This window comes from Barbus barbus (genome assembly GCF_936440315.1).
Source record: "Barbus barbus genome assembly, chromosome: 35".
NCBI classification, from domain to species: domain Eukaryota; kingdom Metazoa; phylum Chordata; class Actinopteri; order Cypriniformes; family Cyprinidae; genus Barbus; species Barbus barbus.
Window position 1 is genome coordinate 13,148,446 of NC_136763.1, and position 21,540 is coordinate 13,169,985.

Here is a 21,540-nt window from a genome sequence, read left to right on the forward strand (position 1 = left end):
AATGGGCTACAAGACCATCGCCAAGCAGCTTGGTGAGAAGGTGACGACAGTTGGAGTGATTTTCGCAAATCGAAGAAATGCAAAATAACTGTCAATGATCTCAAGGCAGCTGGGACCATAGTCACCAAGAAAACAATTGGTAACACACTACGCAGTGAAGGACTGAAATCCTGTAGCGCCCGCATGGTCCCCCTGCTCAAGAAAGCACATGTACAGGCCCAAAAATCAGCAGGAATCAAATAACTTTTTCCCCCACTGTATTTGTCACACTTAAAAGATTCTGATCCTCAAACTAATTTTAATATTACTCAAAGATAATACAAGTAAATACAAAATGCAGTTTTTAAATTTTGATTTTATTTATTAAGGGAAAAAAAGCTGTCCAAACCTACCTGGGCCTACATGAAAAATTAATTGCACCCTCCTGTTAAATCATGAAAGAACTGTGATTAACCACATTATTTTAGAAATCTGAGTTAAATTTAACTAGCCACACCCAGGTCCGATTACTGCCAGACCTGTTGAATCAAGAAATCACTTAAATGGAAACTGTCTGACAAAGTGAAGCATGCTTAAAGAGCAACACATCATGCCACAATCTAAAGTTATTCAAGAACAGATGAGAAGCAAAATAGCTGACATGTATCAGTCTGGAAAGGGTTATAAAGCCATTTCTAAGCCTTTGGGACTCCAGCGGACCAAGGTCAGAGCCATTATCCAAAAATGGAGAAAACTTGGAACGGTGGTGAACCTTCCCAGGAGTGGCTGGCCTACCAAAATTACTCCAAGAGCGCAATGATGACTCATCCAGGAGGTCATAAAAGAACCCAGAACAACATCTAAAGAATGGAAGGCCTCACTTGCCTCAATTAAGGTCAGTGTTTATGATTCAACAATAAGAGAGAGACTGGGTAAAAATGGCATCCATGGGAGAGTTCCAAGGCAAAAGCCATCGCGGACCAACACAAAGGCTTGTCTCAAATTTGCCAAAAAAACATCTTGATTATCCCCAAGACTTTTGGGCAAATATTCTGTGGACTGATGTGACAAAAGTTGATCTTTTTGGAAGGTGTGTGTCCCGTTTAATCTGGCGTAAAACCAACACAGCATTTCATAAAGACCATCATATCAACAGCCAAACATGGTGGTGGTAGTGTGATAGTCTGGGGCTGCTTTGCAGCTTCAGCACCTGGACGACTTGCCATAATTGATGGAACCATGAATTATGCACTCTATCAGAAAATCTTGAAGGAGAATGTCCGTCCATCAGTTTGTGACCTCAAGCTCAAGCGCACTTGGGTTATGCAGCAGGACAATGATCCCAAACACACCAGCAAGTCCACCTCTGAATGGCTCAAGAAAAACAAAATCAAGGTTTTGGAGTGGCCAAATCAAAGTCCGATTGAGATGCTGTGGCATGACCTTAAACATTCCATTCATGCTCAAAATGTCACGTATCCTGTGGGTGTGCCCTGGTTGGCCACCAGATGTCACTGTCTTGTCTGAGCACATGGGGTTGTGTTGTGATTGTTCCATGTGTTCCCCGGTTGATTGTTTGACCCCGCCCTCCTTGTTATTCCCTAATTGTCTCAGTGTGTACACCTGGTTCCTCCTTGTTTGTCTCCTTTAAATGATCCTGGTGTTTGCAGTCCTGTTCGGCCACGTTGTCTAATGTGATGTGCAGTAAGTCCTGTGTGTTTCTAGATCCTGATCGTTGTATTGCTTAGTCTGCCTGTTTTTCCCCTCGGGGGAATTTATGTTGTGTTTTTGTTTCTTTTATAATTAAACCACCATTTCCCTGCACTTGAGTTCTCGCTTCATTTCACTGCACGTATCATGACAGAACGTGGCCGACACTGAGAACTCAGCGGGGAATGGATCCACACCATCCTCCAGCCGCTAACGTGAGGAACCCTCGCTACTCACGGATCCTCCAGGTCAGGACGCTGCGATCCCTCCGTCAGAGGGGCACTGACGTGAGGAGATTTGCCCTGACGTTCTGTGAGGCAGCAGAGGGTTTGGGCTACAACGATGCGGCTCTCAAGGACTTTTTTAACCTGGCCCTGGAGGAGCCACTCGATGAGGAGTGGATGAGGGGGCTGGGCCACTTGACTTTTGGGGAGTTTGTGGAGTTTTTGGCGCATCTCCAAGCGGCGGTGCCCACTCACAGCGCTCCCGAGGCGGCGGTGCCCGCTCACAGCGCTCCCGAGGCGGCGGTGCCCGCTCACAGCGCTCCCGAGGCGGCCGTGCCCGCTCACAGCGCTCCCGAGGCGGCCGTGCCCGCTCACAGCGCTCCCGAGGCGGCCGTGCCCGCTCACAGCGCTCCCGAGGCGGCCGTGCCCGCTCACAGCGCTCCCGAGGCGGCGGTGCCCGCTCACAGCGCTCCCGAGGCGGCGGTGCCCGCTCTCAATCCCCTAGTGGTGGCCGAAGATGCCGCAGCGGCGCCCCGCTCCCGGAGACGGAGGAAGAGGCGGAGGAAGGCCTTCTCCGTCCCACAAGGCCAGGAGGCTACCCAGGAGCTCACTGCTGGCCAGGAGGTCGTGCCAGAGCCACCCAAGCTCCTCGCCCTGCCGGCGCCACCCAAGCTCCTCGCCCTGCCGGCGCCACCCAAGCTCCTCGCCCTGCCGGCGCCACCCAGACTCCTCGGCCTGCCGGCGCCACCCAAGCGCCTTGCCCTGCCGGCGCCACCCAGACTCCTTGCCCTGCCGGCGCCACCCGAGCGCCTTGCCCTGCCGGCGCCACACGAGCTCCTCGCCTTGCCGGCTCTACCCGAACTTCTCGCCCTGCAGGCTCCACTCGAGCTCCCTACCCTGCCAGAGGCCGTTCCTGAGCTCACTGTCTGCCCTGTCACGGCCACAGAGGCCGTTTCTGAACTGACTGTCTGCCCTGTCACGGCCACAGAGGCCGTTCGTAAACTCACTGCCTGGCTTGTCCCTCCGGCCCCACCCTGGCCGTGCGCTGGGGTTCCTGTTGGGCCGGAAACCCCCTGGTCCGTCCCTCCGGATCTGTTCTGGTCTCCTGCTCTGCCTTGGTCTGCGGGCCCCCTGCCTCTGCACGGGCCTGGCCCACCATCCCTCCCCCTGATCCGTCTCTTGCCCACCTCCCTTCTTGACATTTTGTATTTTCATTTTTCATGTTTTTGTGTCGTCTTAGTGTTGCAGATGGAGCATCTGGGAGCTGCTCCTTTGTTGGGGGGTAGTGTCACGTATCCTGTGGGTGTGCCCTGGTTGGCCACCAGATGTCACTGTCTTGTCTGAGCACATGGGGTTGTGTTGTGATTGTTCCATGTGTTCCCCGGTTGATTGTTTGACCCCGCCCTCCTTGTTATTCCCTAATTGTCTCAGTGTGTACACCTGGTTCCTCCTTGTTTGTCTCCTTTAAATGATCCTGGTGTTTGCAGTCCTGTTCGGCCACGTTGTCTAATGTGATGTGCAGTAAGTCCTGTGTGTTTCTAGATCCTGATCGTTGTATTGCTTAGTCTGCCTGTTTTTCCCCTCGGGGGAATTTATGTTGTGTTTTTGTTTCTTTTATAATTAAACCACCATTTCCCTGCACTTGAGTTCTCGCTTCATTTCACTGCACGTATCATGACACAAAAACCCTCCAACGTGGCTGAATTAAAACAATTCTGCAAAGAAGAGTGGGCCAAAATTCCTCTACAGCGATGCGAAAGACTCGCAAAAATCGCAAAAGCTTGATTGCAGTTGTTGCTGCAAAGGGTAGCACAACCAGTTATTAGATTTAGGGAGCAATTACTTTTTAACGTAGTGCCAGGCAGGTTTGGACACCTTTTTTCCCTTAATAAATGAAGTCATTTCAAAACTGCATTTTGTATTTACTCGGGTTATCTTTGTGTAATATTAAAATTTGTTTGATGATTTGAATCTTTTAAGTGTGACAAATATGCAAAAAAAAAAAAAGGAAGGGGGCAAAAACCTTTTCACAGCACTGTATGTCCCACCTATAAATACTGTCACTTTAAATACGTCAACAAGAAAGAAAACTTTCATGGGGCCTTTAAAACTAGAAAATGTTAGCAATATTACTGATTTCGTTTCTAACTTGTTCTTCTAAATATCTCATAGTTTACAGAGCATGCATTTAATTTTCTAATGCAACAAGACTATTTGTAAAGCAAATGTCAATACTCATTCTGCATAATCTGAGTGTTGTGTGTCCATGAGGGAACAGGGAGAACATCAGTCATGCCCTGTCCTAAATGGTCCACTAACCGAGTCAGTCATACATAATAAATGTCATCTAAACAAGAGGACACACTGATTTGATTGAATTAATCTATACTGTGGGCGTTTCCAATGCACACTGCATCACTATCAGATACCCAGCATTTTCCAATCCACTGTTTTAGGAGACATGGGCCGAACAGGAAGAACCGTGGTGGAAGCTGTGGTAGTAGTTGTAGTAGTAGTAGTAGTAGTAGTAGTGGTAGTAGGTTTGGGCGGAGCAGCAGTTGTAGGGGTTGGTGTGGGTGGTTCTGGGGTAAGTATTGTTGGGATTGGGTCAGTGGACAGGGGAGGTGGAGGAGTTTCGAACATCAAGGCATCCGTAAAGTTAACGGCTGAGAGGAAGAACACAGAGAAGTTTAGGTGGAGGTTCCAGGGTTAAGCACAAGAGAGACAAAGAGAAGCGAGAAAACAGAAAAAGAATGGGTTAATTAAATGGAATTCCCACAGTTCCCTTTTTCCAAAACGTATTCAGTGAAAGAGCGGCTATGTTCCAAATGGAATACTACTGTAATCTACACACTGCGAATTAACAATATGAAAACAACTTTTCTTTGCTTTTGTAGTCTTGTATTTGTGTGTGTTTGTATATATGTACAGTATGCATGTATATATATATACACATATATACACACACACGTGTGTGTGTGTGTATATATATATAAAAATACACACTACCAGTCAAAGATTCAAAGAGTAAGATTTATTTTTAAAGCTTTTATGCATTAAGCATGGATGCATTAAATTCAATTAAATTGACAGTAACAACATCTATATGTTAAGATTTATAATAGTAAGTACCAAATCAGCATATTAGTATGATTTTGGCAATAATTCTATATTTTAATTCGATATAATTTTAAATATTTTAATAAAAAAAGAAAACAGATATTTTAAATTGTAATAACATTTCACTATTTTACTGTTTTTACTGTACTTGGCTAAAATAATCGTAGCCTTTGCAAGCATAAGAGACTTTTCAAAAAATGTAAAAAACAAAAATCATACCAAGACCTTTCACTGGTAGTGTATATAGAATATGCATTTATAAGAATTCAATTTCCTGGGTCATGAGTCATGACAGACATCTAAATACCATGGTTGTATGTCATGCCTTGAACATTATTTGCATTTTTAGGATACAAATATTTTGTAATGCTTGCATTGTTTGTTTAGCTTGTATTACTTCACAAATATCTTTTGAAATATTCATCATCACAACTTTGTGATATTTATAAACATGAATGTTGGCACGTCATCCCATTGAAAAGGTTGCATAGAGGTTCTCTAAAAATTGATTGTTGTGCACCACCAAGGGGAAAAACAGGGTCACTACAAACCACTGTGCTAAAGCTGTGCAAAATGCTACAATATTCTCAGATCTTGCTGACATTTTGAAACAACTAGTAAATCATATCTAATGGGATTTAACAAACAAAATTTGCAGAGCTGTCAATACAAAAAGATAAAATGTGTGGAAATCCATTAGAACACACAGTGGATAGAATCATTATCCAAGATAGAGATTCATAATGAAATATATAATTGTACATCTTTGCTTGCTTTTTACCTTGGAAACAACACTGCTTTGAGTACCATTAACTGACTCCATAACAAAAACTATATAAGCAGTTTCCAAACTCAACTTGAGAGGCAAAACTAAAAAGTGAGAGCAATCCATAAATATGCTGGCAAAGGGAAGTCAGACAGAGTGTGTCAGAGACCCGGAGCGCTTGGTGACTCGCTTTGCCAGACCAAGACATGCTAATGGATGCGAGTCTTTTTCAACACAGCCAATCAGCCATAATTTAGTGCACTCTTACCTTTATGTCTCCATCTGACATAAAATGTAAAAAAAAAAAAAAAAGGCTTTGACAAAAGAGAAATGAAGGTAGCACAAGCAGAAGCAGAGGCGTGCATTGCCAAAGCAACAGTTTGTGAATAATGGCCAGTTGATTCACTCTTTTTTTAATAATTAAGCAGCACAATACTTACTATTTGCAGCTTTGCCTTATCTAATACTAACTTTCATGCTTGGCATTTGACCTGCATATGTACAAGCTACACAAAGTTTGAAGGAGTTACTGGAGACACATTAGAAAACAGCTCATAATTACTTTACTAATACACTACCTTACTATTATGTCATTTTTGTCATGGATGGATTAACAGCCAAACATCACTCCATTAGTACTGTTCCATAAGCAGCTCATCCATACATTAGCATAAAAAATGAATTTCCCCTCAACACAGGCTGTTTTTTGTTGTAAGCTTTGCACAGCATAATTTTCATGATTGAAAACAAAAAACTTCTGCCACTTTTGTAAAGCTTACTCTTGCATGTTAACAGCATTAATTAACTATGAAAATACTGATAGATTTAACATTCTGGGGGTATTAATCATAATTTTGCATCATTTGCATCCACTTTGAAAGAGGTGACGGAAAAGTAGTAATTTACACAAATAACGCTCCGGTTACTCGCGTGACCTCGGTTCCCTGAGATAAGGGAACGAGCGTTGTGTCGTAATTTTTTATTGTCGACTGCTAATGGGGAAACTCCTGTTTACTCTGTTACTGAAGCCTGAATTGTTAACGTTTGTGTAGCTGCACAAACCAATGGCACTCGAGCCTGCCAGAAGGGGCGGAGCAGACTGCTACAGGAGTCGACCCAGCGTGCCATTTCATCAGAATCAACGACTGAAGCGACAGCCATCGATTCGCGTGCAGTTATAGCAAGGCCAGTTACGCAACGCTCGTTCCCTTATCTCGTTCCCTTGGGGAAGTCGTGGCCTAATGGTTAGAGAGTCGGACTCGTAATCGAAAGGTTGCGGGTTCGAGTCCCCGGCCGGCAGGGATTGTAGGTGGGGGGAGTGAATGTACAGCGCTCTCTCCACCCTCAATACCACGACTGAGGTGCCCTTGAGCAAGGCACCGAACCCCCAATTGCTCCCCGGGCGCCGCAGCATGGCTGCCCACTGCTCCGGGTGTGTGTTCACGGTGTGTGTGTGTGTGTGTGTGCATTTGTTCACTACTCACTGCTGTGTGTGTGTGCACTTGGATGGGTTAAACGCAGAGCACCAATTTCGAGTATGGGTCACCATACTTGACAATACGTCATGACTTTACTTTTTACTTCAGGGAACTGAGGTTACGTGAGTAACTGGAGCGTTCCCTATCGAAAGGGAACTCCCGTTGCGTCAATTTTTTATTGACGACTGCTAATGGGGAACTCATCCAGGAACGCTGTGCTATAAGCAGAACTAGGCCTGCTCCGCAAGCTCAGCTCAGGCACGCTCAGAGTGGGCCTCGTGAGTCCAAGCTATAAAGAGACCCGAGAAGTATCTGGAGTCTGCTTGTCATAAGCCTTACCCGCCCGAATGGAGAAAGTAGCACTAAGCAGATAGCACCCGTGCCTGCAGGGCAGGGACTTCCAAACTGTAGAATCTGATAAAGGTAGACGGCAACGACCAGCCGGTGGCCAGGCAAATCTCCCCAATAGAGATTCCACTGGATCAGGCCCAGGAGGAGACCATTCCTCTGGTGGACTGGGCACAACAAGTTAGGTCCCTGTTTACCATCCACAACGGGGAGGGCTAGAAGGGAGATAACCTCGGCTCTAAACGGAGTTGAGAGCACCTTCGGTACATAGCCGCTGCACGGCCGAAGAACGACTACAGTCATTGCGTCAAAACTCAAGACAGGAAGCACTGACAAACAGGGCTTGCAAGTCACCTATTCGCTTGACGGACGCTATGGCCAAAAGCAGAGTGGTTTTGAGAGTCATGACTCTGAAATGCTTTGAGGGGACGCAAAGCCCCCAGCTTGAAAGACGCTGCCGCTCGTTGGATAGTCAGGGAGCATTCCTGTGTTATCCAAGCTAGGTAAAAAACAGCCTCTAGGTGGTTGAGCAACAACGACCTGTGAGCGATTAATTGCCGTTCTGAGTCAGCTAGCATTAGCCAGTCATCGAGGTAGTTCAGTATGCGGATTCCCATCTGTCTCAGAGGGGAAAGAGCCGCGTCTACGCACTTCTTAAAAGTGCGTGGGCCAGAGACAGTCCAATGGAAGGACCATATATTGATAGGCCACTCCCTCGAAAGCAAATCTCAAAAACGGTCTGTGACGGGGGATTATTCGGATATGAAAGTAAGCGTCTTTCAGGTCCACGGACAGAAACCAGTCCTCGGGCTGAATTTGCGTGAGGATCTGTTTCAAAGTTAACATTCTGAACGTCCGTCACATGAGAGCCCGATTCAGACGTCTGAGATCGAGAACTGGTCTGCCGTCGTTTTTCTTGGGAACAAGGAAGTATCGGCTGTAAAAGCCCGACTCTCTGTTCACTAAGGGGACCGTTCCCACGGCACCTTTGCAAGCAGTGCATGTACTCCGGACCGAAGAACATGTGTTGTCCGGTACCGAAGTGTGAATAATACCTCTGAAGCGAGGTGACCTGCAGGCAAACTGGAGCGAGTAACCTCGTTCCATGGATTTTTTAGAATCCAGTTTGACACGCCGGGGATGGCTTTCCAAGCCAAAAGCCAGGCAGCAAGCGGGTACTTTCGTACTAATGGCAGTTCACGGCACGGGGCGGGGAACTGGCATTCACAGTGTGAAGAGAGCGAGCGTGAAACTTCGATGAAGTTCCGGCCTCAGCGAGAACTTATCCTTTCCCCTCAAAAGTTTGCTTCGCTAGACTCAGTGCTCTCTCAGTGTGAGCAGCCAGCCTCCGTGTGCGCAGCGTCAGAGTGGGCGTGGTGTAGATGCGTCTAATCTGAAGCCGTCAGTATTCTCTTTTAATCCAAAAGATCAAACCTCTCAAAAATGAGGGGTGTTGATGATCCTCACGTGTAAACAAACCAGCAGATCAAAGTGCTGTGCGCATCCACCTTTAAGGATAAAACCACTCATGCAACAAGGGGGTTAATCCTCACGTGTAAAACACACTGGTGGATCAAAGCGCTCAGGGGAGTGTGCGTTGCGCGGGAGCTATGCCGGCGCGAGACGTACACACTCGCGATCTGTCTCAGTGAGCGCAGCCTCAGTGTGGGGGTCACCCAGGCGAGTGGAGCACTCAAATCCAAGGCTGTCAGCGATGTGAAATAACTAGTGACAGCCCTTACTCCGATCCGACTAGAAGAACAGAGCTGCTCGATGAAGCGAGGGGTGCTGATCCTCATGTATAAAATATACTGGCAGATCAAAGTGCTGCGGTAAGAGTGAAACACGAGGGAACTGTACCGACATAAATCACTCATGCCTGATCGCTCAAAACTCACAAGTTTGCCATTTTTTTTCTCCGAGGTACGCGCGAGAGTTGTGGGGCCATCTTCATTGAAGAAAGGGATCCGTGAGCGATGCAGGGACAAGCTCACGCTTTTTCTGTGAAAGCGCCCTGTCTCCGTGAGCGCAGCCTCAGCGACGCACACACAAATGCAAAGCTGTCAGCGATCTGATATTGGTGACAGCATTCTTACTCTGATCCGTCTAGAGAAATTGAGCCGCTCGAAGAGGGGCGCTAATTTCACTTGTAAAGCACACACCGGTGGATAAAGGTGTTGGGGGAGAATAAGCACGCGGGCTCTTGCCGGCATGGGATCAATCAAACCCGGTTGTTCAGCTCCGTGACTGCACCGTTCCTTTCTCCAAGCTCGCTGAGAGAGGAGCAACGGGAGAACGGGACTGTTTTTTTTTTTATGTGATTCGCGAGTGGAGAAGAGCGAGACTCATGCCCTCTGTGAGAGCATTCTGTCTCAATGAGCATACAGTCTCTGCATGGGGGCTGTCCAGACAGGTGAAAGACTCATGTAGCAGAGAATTGCACAGTAATTGCTCTTACCAGCCGGATAGCCACAGTGGAAGGCTTCTCACTTCTTCCGCTGCCGGGGGCTTTTTCTACGGCGCGAGCTGCAGGCTGTACTTCTGCTTCGGCTTCTTAATTGCAGAGGCAGCGAAGAGATGGTCTTGTCGCTGAAGAAGACTCTGATGAAATGGCGCGCTGGGCCGACTGCTGTAACCGACCTTCTGGCGGGCTCGAGCGCCATTGGTTTGTGCAGCTACACAAACGTTAACAATTCAGGCTTCAGTAACAGAATAAACAGGAGTTTCTCCATTAGCAGTCGAAAATAAAAAAATGACGACGCAACGGGAGTTCGCTTTCGATAGGGAACACACAGACTACTCCTCTCTGACTATTGCAACTTCTAAATCTAAAACAGGTAATGCACAATTCAATATTCAATGAGATAATGATATAACTGCTATCCTCCAATACAAAATTATAACCGTTTTTGAGAAATTGGTATCAACAACATAAATTGCTTGCCATAGTGATTCGCTTCCATAACAGCATTCTCTTCACAAATGTCGATACAGTATTTGATTTTTTCTTCTATCATCTGAACATTAACTTCCCTTCCCCTTAAAGGAATAGTTCACCCAAAAATGAAAATTCTGTCATTAATTACTCACCCTTGTGTTGTTCCAAACCCATAAGACCTCCGTTCATCTTCAGAACACAAATTAAGATATTTCTGATAGAATCTGAGAGCTCTCAGACCCTCCCATAGACAGCAAGGGTCCTTACACGATCAAGGTCCAGAAAAGTACCAAGATGATCGACAACGTAGTCCATGTGACATCAGTCTGTCAACTGTAATTTTACGAATCCACGAGAATACTTTTTGAGCAAAGAAAACAAAAATAACGATTTTATTCAACATTTTCGTCTCTACGGTTTCTCTTGTGGACGCGCGTTCACGACAGTACATGACGCAAGCACATGTGCGTCACGTATTGTCGTGAACATGTGTCCACAAGAGAAAATCATTTATTTTTGTTTTCTTTGTGCAAAAAGTATTCTCGTGGCTTCGTAAAATTACAGTTGACAGACTGATGTCACATGGACTACTTTGTCGATCATCTTGGTACTTTTCTGGACCTTGATCATGTAAGGACCCTTGATGTCTACGGGTGAGTCTGAGAGCTCTCAGATTCCATCAAAAATATCTTAATTCGTGTTCCGAAGAAGTCTTATGGGTTTGGAATGACATGAGGGTGAGTAATTAATGACAGAATTTTCATTTTTGGGTGAACTATCCCTTTAACACAAACAACTGTATCAAGCATTACCACTAGAGGTCTCCGTTTTCTGAACTCTAATAACAAGTGGTTCAGTCTGGCTCCTGGCTAGATTTTAAACTAAAATGATGATAGGAGCATGCTAGGATATGCCAAACAAGGCATGTGGTAGGAAGGGATTCAGGGCAAAGGGTAAAGTAGCAAGGTGCCATCAGGGATTAGGTGTCAATCAATAAATCACAAATAACATCAGAGCCACACGACTTTATCTTATTTGTGTTGCGCTTCAGGCACAATAGCATCTTACCAGCATCTTAAAGAGGTAAAACTCTAATCATCTACACTGAGAGCAGATTCAGTGACTTCACAAAAGAGCCCATCCCTGAAAGCACACAGCAACATGGATGACAGCAGGCCGACAAAGAGATGGATAGGGACAGGCATTTTTAGTGACAGTGCAGCTGAGCAATGTTTTTCATCAAGGAAAATAGAGAGTTAAAGGTGAAGTGTGTAATTCCTAAAGGGAACCAAAAAATTTAAAATTCAAATTTAAACATCTTTCAGATACTCCCCTCAGTATTTTTTCCAGTAAAATAATAATAAAAATTATAAATTGACTTGAGAAGCAAATGTATACATGTATACAACTTTTGACCAAAATTTTGCCATTATTTACTGAATTATTACAGATACAAAATAATTATTTAATAAATTATTAAATCAATTATAATAAATATAAAATAAACTAATTGTTTTCAATTAAATATAATTCATTAAACTTCTGAAAACAAGTTGTAGTATTTTAAAATTCCAGTTGGGCCAATAAAAAAAAAAAAAATAAATACCATGACTTTTGGTTAAACTATCCATTTCACCTTTAATTAAACAAACGCACGCACACACACACACACACAGTTTAAATGAGTACAGTATGTGTTTTTTGTGTGTTTGGCTACAGTGTTCGAAATTGTAAACAAAAATATTGAGTACATTATACAAGAAGTACCGTTTCAGTCAGTGTGCTTCAAAATGTTTACAATTTTAAAATTGACCTTAGAACTTTCTAAGTCAAAATTGTTTCTGCACCTTTTTTTTTTTTCCAGTGTAGGAATCTTGAGTGACATTGACTAAGTACTCAGCTGCACTATTTAAAAAGCAGACAGGCAGAATTTGAGAGAAAGACAGACAGAGGCTGAAGCAGAGACAGAGCAGGGCAAGAGTTACACAGGCAGGCAGTCTGGCAGGCAGTCCATTCCCCCATTACCTACAACTGTAGAGTCAGTATCTGGGGTGCCTTCAGTCAACACCACAGGAAAGACAGGAGGAGAAGAGGGGAGACAGGTGAGAGCAAGTCAAAGAAGACAAAGAAGAAATCAAGCAGTTACGAGAGAAACAGACTGAGTTACCACAAAGCATCGAGAAACAACAGTGTGAAGGAGACAGAAAAGTATTATTAGAAAGAAAGAGAACGACAGGGTGGAGCACAGACAGGAACTTCCAATGATTCTGCTCTCAGATTCACTAATAGCTTACATAACAGAGTAAGACGACTCGCTTGCTGACCTTCATTAGTGAAATGTGGTGACTCCATGGCGTACACTTCTCCTGCTCCGACCTGTGTGCGAGCTGCAAGGTAGAACTTGAACCGTGTGAAGCGGTTAGGCAGATTCATGGTGTACTCCGTCACGTTGGGTGGAAAACTCTGGACCTTCCTCTCTCCCACCTGTGTCCCGTTCACTGGAATCGCACAAGCAGAACGGAATGAATAGTGTGCTAGATTTTTACACTTCATGAAGAACATTTGGTATTTCAGCAGTGCTTGCACTGTGCAAAATTCAAGTCATGCTGGAAAGATTGCATTTGTGAGTTGATTGCACATGAACAAAGTCATAATTATGAGTGGAAAACTTGATTTTTGTTGTTTTCAAGTGCATCTGGTAAACTCGTAACTCCAAGTCAGGCATATGTTATTACAAAGTGTCAAGCATTTAAAATGGAATCATAACACTTCCTATCAATATTTATACATTGCATTTTTCCAGTATATAAGATAAAACATTAAAGTTGAGTGATTAACTTTGAAGCATTCACTATAGACTTGCTTTCCTCTCTCCGATTGCAACAGTAAATAGAGATACAGACATCCATACATAACATAATATAATCTATATTATAGATCTGTGTTTCTGCCATGTTTCAAATGAGCATAAACAACATGTGCATGATCTAGAATTATGAGTTTTCCACTCGTAAATACAACTTTTCTCAGTCATTTATGTGCTTGGAACTCGTAATTACTATATTTGTGGAAAAGTTGTGGCCGTTTCAGTCAGAAAAGTTGGATGCAGCATCTGCATTGATGGTAAATGTCAAAATGTATGATTTTTTTAAATTTACGATAAAACAAGCCAAGTTGCAGGTATAACAAAATGATAGCACTGTATTTTTATAAACTGAATAAAAATAAAGCAAAAACACACCTGATGCACATTCCTTATTTTTTGAAAAAGCAGTAAAAAAAATTTGTAAAAAATGTATCTTGCTCCGATCAAAGTGATTTAAATGATTCAGTGATTCGTAAATACGAACTTCACACGAGGACTTGAAGTTTCTATATGTTTACAGACTCATTTTGGAGGTTTCTCTTTGTGTATGGTGAGCTCACCTGTGTGGTATTGAAGTGTGTATCCTATCAGGACACCGTTCGGCTCTAGGGGCTTGTCCCACTTCAGGTGAACCACGTCTGTGTGCCTCAGAATCCTAAAGTACTTTGGAGCCCCTGGCTCTATGAAAGGATTATGAAAGCTGTTCATATTCTGATTTTGGATACAAACGTCACATATTTGACATCTCATTGTAGCTAATTGTAGCATTGTAGCTACACCACTAAAGCACAGTATGGTGAATCCTACCTCCCTCCTTGGTGTAGAACTCCACAGTGTTGCTTTGTGGTCCCTCATATTCTCTATTAGCCACCACCATGTACATCTTGTATTTGCTATATGGAAAAAGCTCTGTCAGGATGCCAGAGGGCTGTTCTGCCGTGGTGAAGAAGCCTTTATGCAACTTTGTCTTGTTCACTTTCAGGCCCTTAATGAGGCTGGCCTCCCGCCAGTAGTACAACTGATAATATGATATATGAATACTGAATTAGCAATGGTAGCAAATAAGTAAAATGTTTTTGTGTCAGGCAGATGTTTTGTCACTCACCTTGTACTCTTTAAACTCTCCGTTCACAGTGCTGGGATCCACAGGCACCCAGTGAACGTTTACTTTGGTGCTGTTGATCTTCAACACCCTGAGTTCTGCTGGTGCAATGGATGGTTCTGATGGGGGAAAAAAAAAAAACTGTATAAGTATAAAAGACCAGAAAAAAACAGAAAAGACTATAAAAGTGTCATTAAATATGCAATGTTAGTACTCACTGTCTTCCCCAGAGTAACCAATGACTATGTTTGACTCAGGGCTGTGTCCAAAGTCATTGATGGCCTGTATTTTGATCTCATACGGGACATAGGTGTCTGTATTATGAATAATGTGCTTTGTTCTGGTTGTGGTTATGTTATTCCACTGTTCCTCAGTGTCCTTCCTTCTCCATGAGACCACGTATCGCAGGTTTGGCCCATTCCTTTCTGTGTTCTTAAGTGCCTTTGAAATGTACAGATAGATTAGCTCACTGTCACATCAGTCTGTTTTTTTTTTTTTTAGGTATTTCAATAAACATGATTCATTTTACCTGCCATGTTATCTCCATGTTGTTCTTCTTGCTTCCCCAGCCTTTAAGGCCACTCGGCACAACATCAGGAGCTGAAACACATCATTATATGTTACTAAATGACTGTCTAAGAACACTCTCCAACACATTTCTGTCAGGGCTTATATATATTGCTGATCTCTTACAGGCTCCGCTGGTCTGATAGCGTGCAGAGGGAAGGCTGGGTTGACTCTGGCCCACAGCATTGATTGCAATCACTCTGAACTGGTAGTTGACAAAGGGTGACAGTTGCAGGTTAACGGAGTTTAGGTTACCATCAAATATAGACAGGTTCTGCCACTTCCCCGGCTCCCACCTGTCCTCTTCAAACTGGACAAGGAACTCTGTAGTAATGCAAGAAGACACAATGGGAAAAAAGTCTCTTTAAAATAAAGTTTAAAAGCATTAATTCCTGATGTTGGTCAATAAACCTACACAGAGAAGGAAACTCAAAGGTACATGATATTGAAGATAAAATTATCTTCAGGTAAAATGGCTGGGAGTCAATCAAAAAAAAAAATCAAATCATTCAATTAATTTGATTCTATTCACCAAAAAGACTTACTGACATTTCTTTTAAGGATAACGTTATTACACCGGTTGATGTAAGATGTGACAACTGGATGCTTTTTTTATAGACGCAAAAGAGCATCGACAAAGTAGTGAAGACAAAGTTCATTCACTGAACTTTGGCCTTTAAAGACATAAGACTCTAAACTTACGCGTAACAGGACTGTTGTTTTCATTCCCAGGCACCCAGGTGAGTCTAACACTACGTGCTGAAGGGTCCGAGAGTTCAAGATCCTGTGGGGGGTCGGGTCGACCTAGAAGAGAACAATATACTAATTAACCATGTTAACTTATACAATTATTCACAAAATGTTAGAGTAAGAATTAAAAGCAGAGATTGCTTGTTAGAGGCTTTATTTGGACATTAGAAATAACTGTCCTGGATGCGTTACCTGCAGAGGCACTATGATTTGAGGCAGATGAGAGGTCATCCTCTATGAGGTAAAGGTGAGAGGTCAATGGTTAGTGTGGCCATTAGTAGATAAATATAATCAGAGAAAAGCAGTATAGCTAAAAAGGAAGCACAACAGTAGCAATATTCAAGCAAACTATTAAGCTGTGGTAAGTGCTGTTAAGAGTGACAGATCTATAAGTTATAAAAGTGCAAAAGGCAATTTATTATCCTCTGGATATGACATGTGACTGTCCCACGTGTCCATACCTACTTAATTTCTAATATGAAATGTTACTAGCCATTAGCAACATGAGAAAGGTGCATAAAGGAGGACGATGTATTATAGGCTATATGAATGTGTGTGTACCTGTAACTGTAAGGCGAGCTGAGGCAGAGTCCTCATCTATCTCTGTTTTGGCAGTGCATGTGTAGGTTCCTGCATCTTCTGGATTGACATTGTGAATAGTCAAGGTCTCATCATCCTTTCTGAACCGACCACTAAAACATACAGGAATTAGACGTCAAGTACAGGACATACACTACCATTAAAAAAGCTTTTTTGAAAGAAATATATACTTTTATTTAGCAAGGGTGCATTCAATTGACAGTGACAGTAAAGACTTTTTGATTGTTATTAAAAAATAAACACTGTTCTTTTGAACTTTCTATTCATCAAGGAATTCTGAAAAAAAATCTTAGTTTCCCCAAAATATTAGGCATCAGATTGTTTTCATGTTGACGATAAATATTACTGTAAGACACTTGTTTAAAAAAAAAAAAAAAAAGATAATGCATAAATTTGAACTTATTCAGAAGTTGAACTCGGAAGTAGTAATGCTGAAAGTAAATTTGGTATATAACAGTAAAAAATAGTGCATCTAATTATGATTATATTGTGTAGGTATTGTTATATGACATTACATCCAGCCAAAGCTTAGAGGCTTGTCATCTTTTAGCCATGTGACCGTAGCAGAAAGGGAAGGATCATGTTTAAGTCGACAATCAAATCGAACCGTGGTTCCTTTGGCCTGAGTGACATGTTCAGGTGCCCGCACTATTCTTGTGGGCTCTGAAATGAAGCACAACACACACAGAGTAAATGAAGGCATTCATGAACAATAAATGTAATGTGTTCTTCTCAAAAGATACAAAAAAACAAGAGAGATTTAGTGATTAATGTTTCTGGTCTCACCTTTAACCTCCAGGCGCACCTGATTCTCCATCTTGCCTAGAATGTTACTGGCAACACAAGTGTAGGTGCCTTGGTCTTCTGGCCGGGCTTGTTTAATCTCCAAAGTACCGTTGTGGTACAACTTGTAGTGACCACCATCCAGACCACTACCAAGGCCATTCTTAAACCTGAACACACATATACAATACTCATGTCATTTTTATTCTAATACACAAAAATTTTTGATCAGTATGATTTTTTAAAAGAAAGTAATATTGTGCAGTAAAGATGCATTAAATTAATCACAAGTGACAATGAAGACAATGAAAAATGTCACAGTTCCACAAAAATATAAAGCAGCAAATCTGTTTTCAGCACTGATAATAATAATAAAAAAAGTTTCTTGAGCAGCAAATTTAGCATATTAGAATGATTTCTGAAGAATCATGTGACACTGAAGACTGGAGTGATGCTGAAAATGTAGCTTTGCCTTCACAGCAATGAAATACATTTTAAAATATGTTCAAATGAAAAACAGCTATTTAAAACTGTAATAATTGTTCATAATATTACTAGGTATTACTAGGTAATTTTATTAAATAAATGCAGTCTTGGTAAGCATAGCATAAGAGACTTATTTCAAAACATTTAAAAAAAATCTTACAGACCCCAAATTTTTGAACATTTATCTTATCTTTTATCTTTTCAAACAATGGAACGTAAGCTCACCAGCGCAGTAAAGGGAATGGTGAGCCAAAGAAAGGGCAGTCAAGGAAGGTCCTGTTGTTTTCAATGACTTTGATCAGCTGGTTCTTTGGACCTAGCATCCGTGGTGCCATGTCTAAGAAGAAAACAACATTAATATGTCACAATCTTCTGACCTCTCTGAACTTTTTTTTAAATGATTGACATCGCTTCTTACCCAGGATGTTGACAAACGCATTGGCCAATAGATAACCATGTTCATTGGAGGCGTTACATTGGTAAACAGCACTGCTGCCTATCTGGACTGAATGGAACAGGATTATATCAACAAGAACTTGCCGGTTTGGGTTCGGAAATGAACCTGAAGTAACACAAAGAGCAGAAAAAAATAGATGCATAACTCCTTTGCGTTATGATTAAGACTGTTAAAGTCAGAAAAGCAACAGTTCTCGCTTTCAGTACTCACTTTCAATAGGTTCCCCATTAACCAGCCATTGAATAGTGGGTTTAGGGTTCCCTCTGGCACGACACACTAATCGTCCATTCTCATCAGGGGCAAGCACCAGATTGGTGGGCTTATCTAGCCAATAGGGAGCAGCTGTACAGGGCAATAAAGAAATCTTAAAATGAAAAAGAAACAGCATATATCTCATGAACAAGATCCAGCAAATGTCTTTACTTTATGGCTCACCTTTGACCTGGACTTCAACAGAATGGCGAATGCTGCCCATTTTGTTGCTGGCCATGCAGACATAGTCACCAGAGTCCTCCTCAGACACATTGAGGAGGCGTAAAGTTTTACCAAAATTCTCAATCTTGACTTTTTTGGATGGGAGTTCTGCCCCTTTTTTAACCCAGTTAATGTTAGGAGATGGGCTGGAAAAATTAAAAATACATCAGAACATCAAAAAAGAACAGAACAACACTTAATTGTAATTGAGCAATCTAATAACTAATACTTAAACTGATGTATACTGAGATTTTGGTAACTGAATATGCTGTATTTCCCAGTGTTGATATTGTTAAAGACCCCCTGTGGTGAAAATTAGGATTACCATGTGCAAATATATCAATTAACACCAATCCTGAGCATTTTCTCCTTAAAAGTGTGGCGTACTAAAAGGCAAAACGTGGTTTGAAATTGCCCAATTTCCAACCATCATAAACATTTAACCAATCCTGTCAATGTGCCGGGTGATGCTTTTCATAATATTATTGTATTATTATTATCAGTTAACTGAGTGAAAGTGGAGCAGGTCTGAGCTTGTGCGATTGAGTGGAGGACTAGTCAGCATATTCATGAGTCTGTGTATACTAAATGAGGTAAGGGTGTAAAGTTACATTCAAGCCATTACATGAAGAAATTATTTTCATGGGGAAAAAGACATTAAATATGTCATTTTTATTACCAAACATGAGTTTTAAGGGATGCAATTAGTGACTGCATTTCAAATGCAGTCAAACAAACATTTTAACTAAAACTATTAAAAATAATTTTCAGTAATTGAAACAAATTTGAAGCACTAAAATGACTAAAACTGAAAAATAAAGCTAAAAAGAAATGTTAAAAAAACTAATAAAATAGAAAAAGCACAAATTTAAAGTACTAAAACGTACAACTAAGTCAAAATGAAAGAAAATATAAAAAATATACAAATAAAAGCTAATTATATACTAATAAGTACTATAGCATTATATAAATAGCACTAATTAACACTTACACTCCAGCTGCTATACACTCCAGAAGAAGCTGTTCACCTCGGAGCACTATCTTGGAGCTGGACAAGCCCTTTGGAGACAGAAAGGTAGGCTGGGTTTCTGGTACATTACGTGCTGTGAAAAAAAAAAAAAAAGAGAAAATTGTTAACATGCACAGACAGAGAAACTGGTTTGAGGATTATTGTTATATTCAGCTTGCAAATTCTCTCTCTCTCTATATATATATATATATATATATATATATATATATATATATATATATATATATATATATATATATATATATATATATATATATATATATATATATATATATACACACACACACACACAATATACGTACATTCGTAAATGTAAGAGACAAAGTCAGAATTAGCTGATTTTATCTCCAAAGGAAATACTTCATTTGTAATATTTAACAAACAAACAAACAAACAAAAAAGGCACGTTAGCAGTGGTAAGGCTTAAAAACACTGGTTACATGTTACACATAACCAGTTTAGAAATAATATTAGAATTTCAAATAACCGTTTCTATTTTTATATATTACAATTTTTTATTTATTCCAGTGATGTCAAAGATTCATTCTCCAGTCTTCAGTGCCACATGATTCTTCAGAAATCATTCTAAAATACTGATTTGGTGCTCAATAAACATTTCTTATTATTCTCAATGTTAAAACAGTTGTTTGACTAAAATCATGATCAACTATTTTTTTTTTCAGGATTCTTGATGAATACAAAATTCAAAAGAATAACATTCATTTGAAATAGAAATACTTCGTAACACCAAACCCTAACTTAATAAATGTCTTTAGTCTCACATTTGATGCACCCTAATGAATAAAAACATTAGTTCTTTAAAAAATATTAGTGACTTCAAACTTTTTGAATGGTTATGTAAAATAAATTGAAATCTTTGCATAGATACATAAATGCATAAATAACATAAGAATCATAACTGTAATGACAGACAGATGGTTAGACAAAAAAATCCTGGTTATATGAAGACACAGACAATCTTCTCTCTGAGGAAGACTTGATGAGCATGGCAGTATTAGTCCCTATTGTAATGTATATCTAGCAGTAAGATTAGCTCTCAGCTATTAGCATCTCGAGCAGTGCTCTAGGAGAGGGAGTGACAACAGCCTTTGTTGGAGACATTAAGTGGGAGGACAACGTCTGGGAGATTAGACTATGAAGCTGCCAGGAACACATGTTTCACGCCACGGTCACGTGTGTCTGTGGTGACAGCAGTGCCAGTTCCCTGTCAGTGCTACCTCAGAAGCTTGTCAGCGAACCCTGATCCAGACAATACTGTCATATGGATATTTGGGTGAATCTCAGAAAGCCATCAATAACATGCCTGGGTCATATTAAACCCCCCAATCACTCTGCCTCTCTCTTTAAATAAATTAATTAATACAACTGCTGTTTTTTGGAACATTCAAGGAAACATCATATATATGACCCAAGCTTGTTTGTGACAAGGTTTGAAATTTACCTATTTTCTTCATACACTCAGTTCCACCCTTAGACCATATCCGTGGATACATATGTGAAGATTTGCACATGGTTATCATTGGATTAAAGTTGTTGAAATATTAATGAGCACCTCTTGCCTCTTGCCTAATCTCCTTACTACCATTTCCATATTTCCATAATGAGCAATGTGATTAGGATAATTAAAGCAATTACAATCGAAATTTGAATACTGTTTCTTCAAACCATGATATAATTTTTTTTTGCAGACCCCAAAACTGCTTAGAATTAAAAATCAATGTAAGTAACCAAAGCATTAAGTGGTACGTTTTACAGTCTATAAATACTATGTGGAATATTTTTCTTTACAATGTATATTATATAACAGACAAACTATCTCTACATTTCCTCTGCTGTATGTG

General features: G+C 41.3%; 1 protein-coding gene across 6 annotated transcripts in view; it reads right to left on the reverse strand.

The window, feature by feature from the left end:
* LOC306854964 (neurofascin-like) overlaps positions 1 to 21,540 on the reverse strand; it is a 68,566-nt gene that overhangs the window by 19,735 nt on the left and 27,291 nt on the right. For 4 of the 6 annotated variants that reach the window (XM_079393305.1, XM_079393303.1, XM_079393304.1 and 1 more), the window contains 17 exons: positions 19,640 to 19,751; positions 18,610 to 18,794; positions 18,385 to 18,516; positions 18,136 to 18,279; positions 17,943 to 18,054; positions 17,235 to 17,401; positions 16,964 to 17,111; positions 16,410 to 16,540; positions 16,041 to 16,082; positions 15,801 to 15,902; positions 15,225 to 15,422; positions 15,061 to 15,131; positions 14,750 to 14,972; positions 14,535 to 14,650; positions 14,237 to 14,447; positions 13,990 to 14,109; positions 12,888 to 13,061 (listed from right to left, as the gene is read on the reverse strand). In XM_079393305.1, the coding sequence (XP_079249431.1) occupies positions 12,888 to 13,061; positions 13,990 to 14,109; positions 14,237 to 14,447; positions 14,535 to 14,650; positions 14,750 to 14,972; positions 15,061 to 15,131; positions 15,225 to 15,422; positions 15,801 to 15,902; positions 16,041 to 16,082; positions 16,410 to 16,540; positions 16,964 to 17,111; positions 17,235 to 17,401; positions 17,943 to 18,054; positions 18,136 to 18,279; positions 18,385 to 18,516; positions 18,610 to 18,794; positions 19,640 to 19,751 (2,388 nt within the window). Of the gene's footprint in view, positions 1 to 4,342; positions 4,580 to 12,857; positions 13,062 to 13,989; positions 14,110 to 14,236; positions 14,448 to 14,534; positions 14,651 to 14,749; positions 14,973 to 15,060; positions 15,132 to 15,224; positions 15,423 to 15,800; positions 15,903 to 16,040; positions 16,083 to 16,409; positions 16,541 to 16,963; positions 17,112 to 17,234; positions 17,402 to 17,942; positions 18,055 to 18,135; positions 18,280 to 18,384; positions 18,517 to 18,609; positions 18,795 to 19,639; positions 19,752 to 21,540 lie in introns of all 6 variants that reach the window. The other 2 variants (XM_079393308.1, XM_079393306.1) reach the window with 2 other exon arrangements.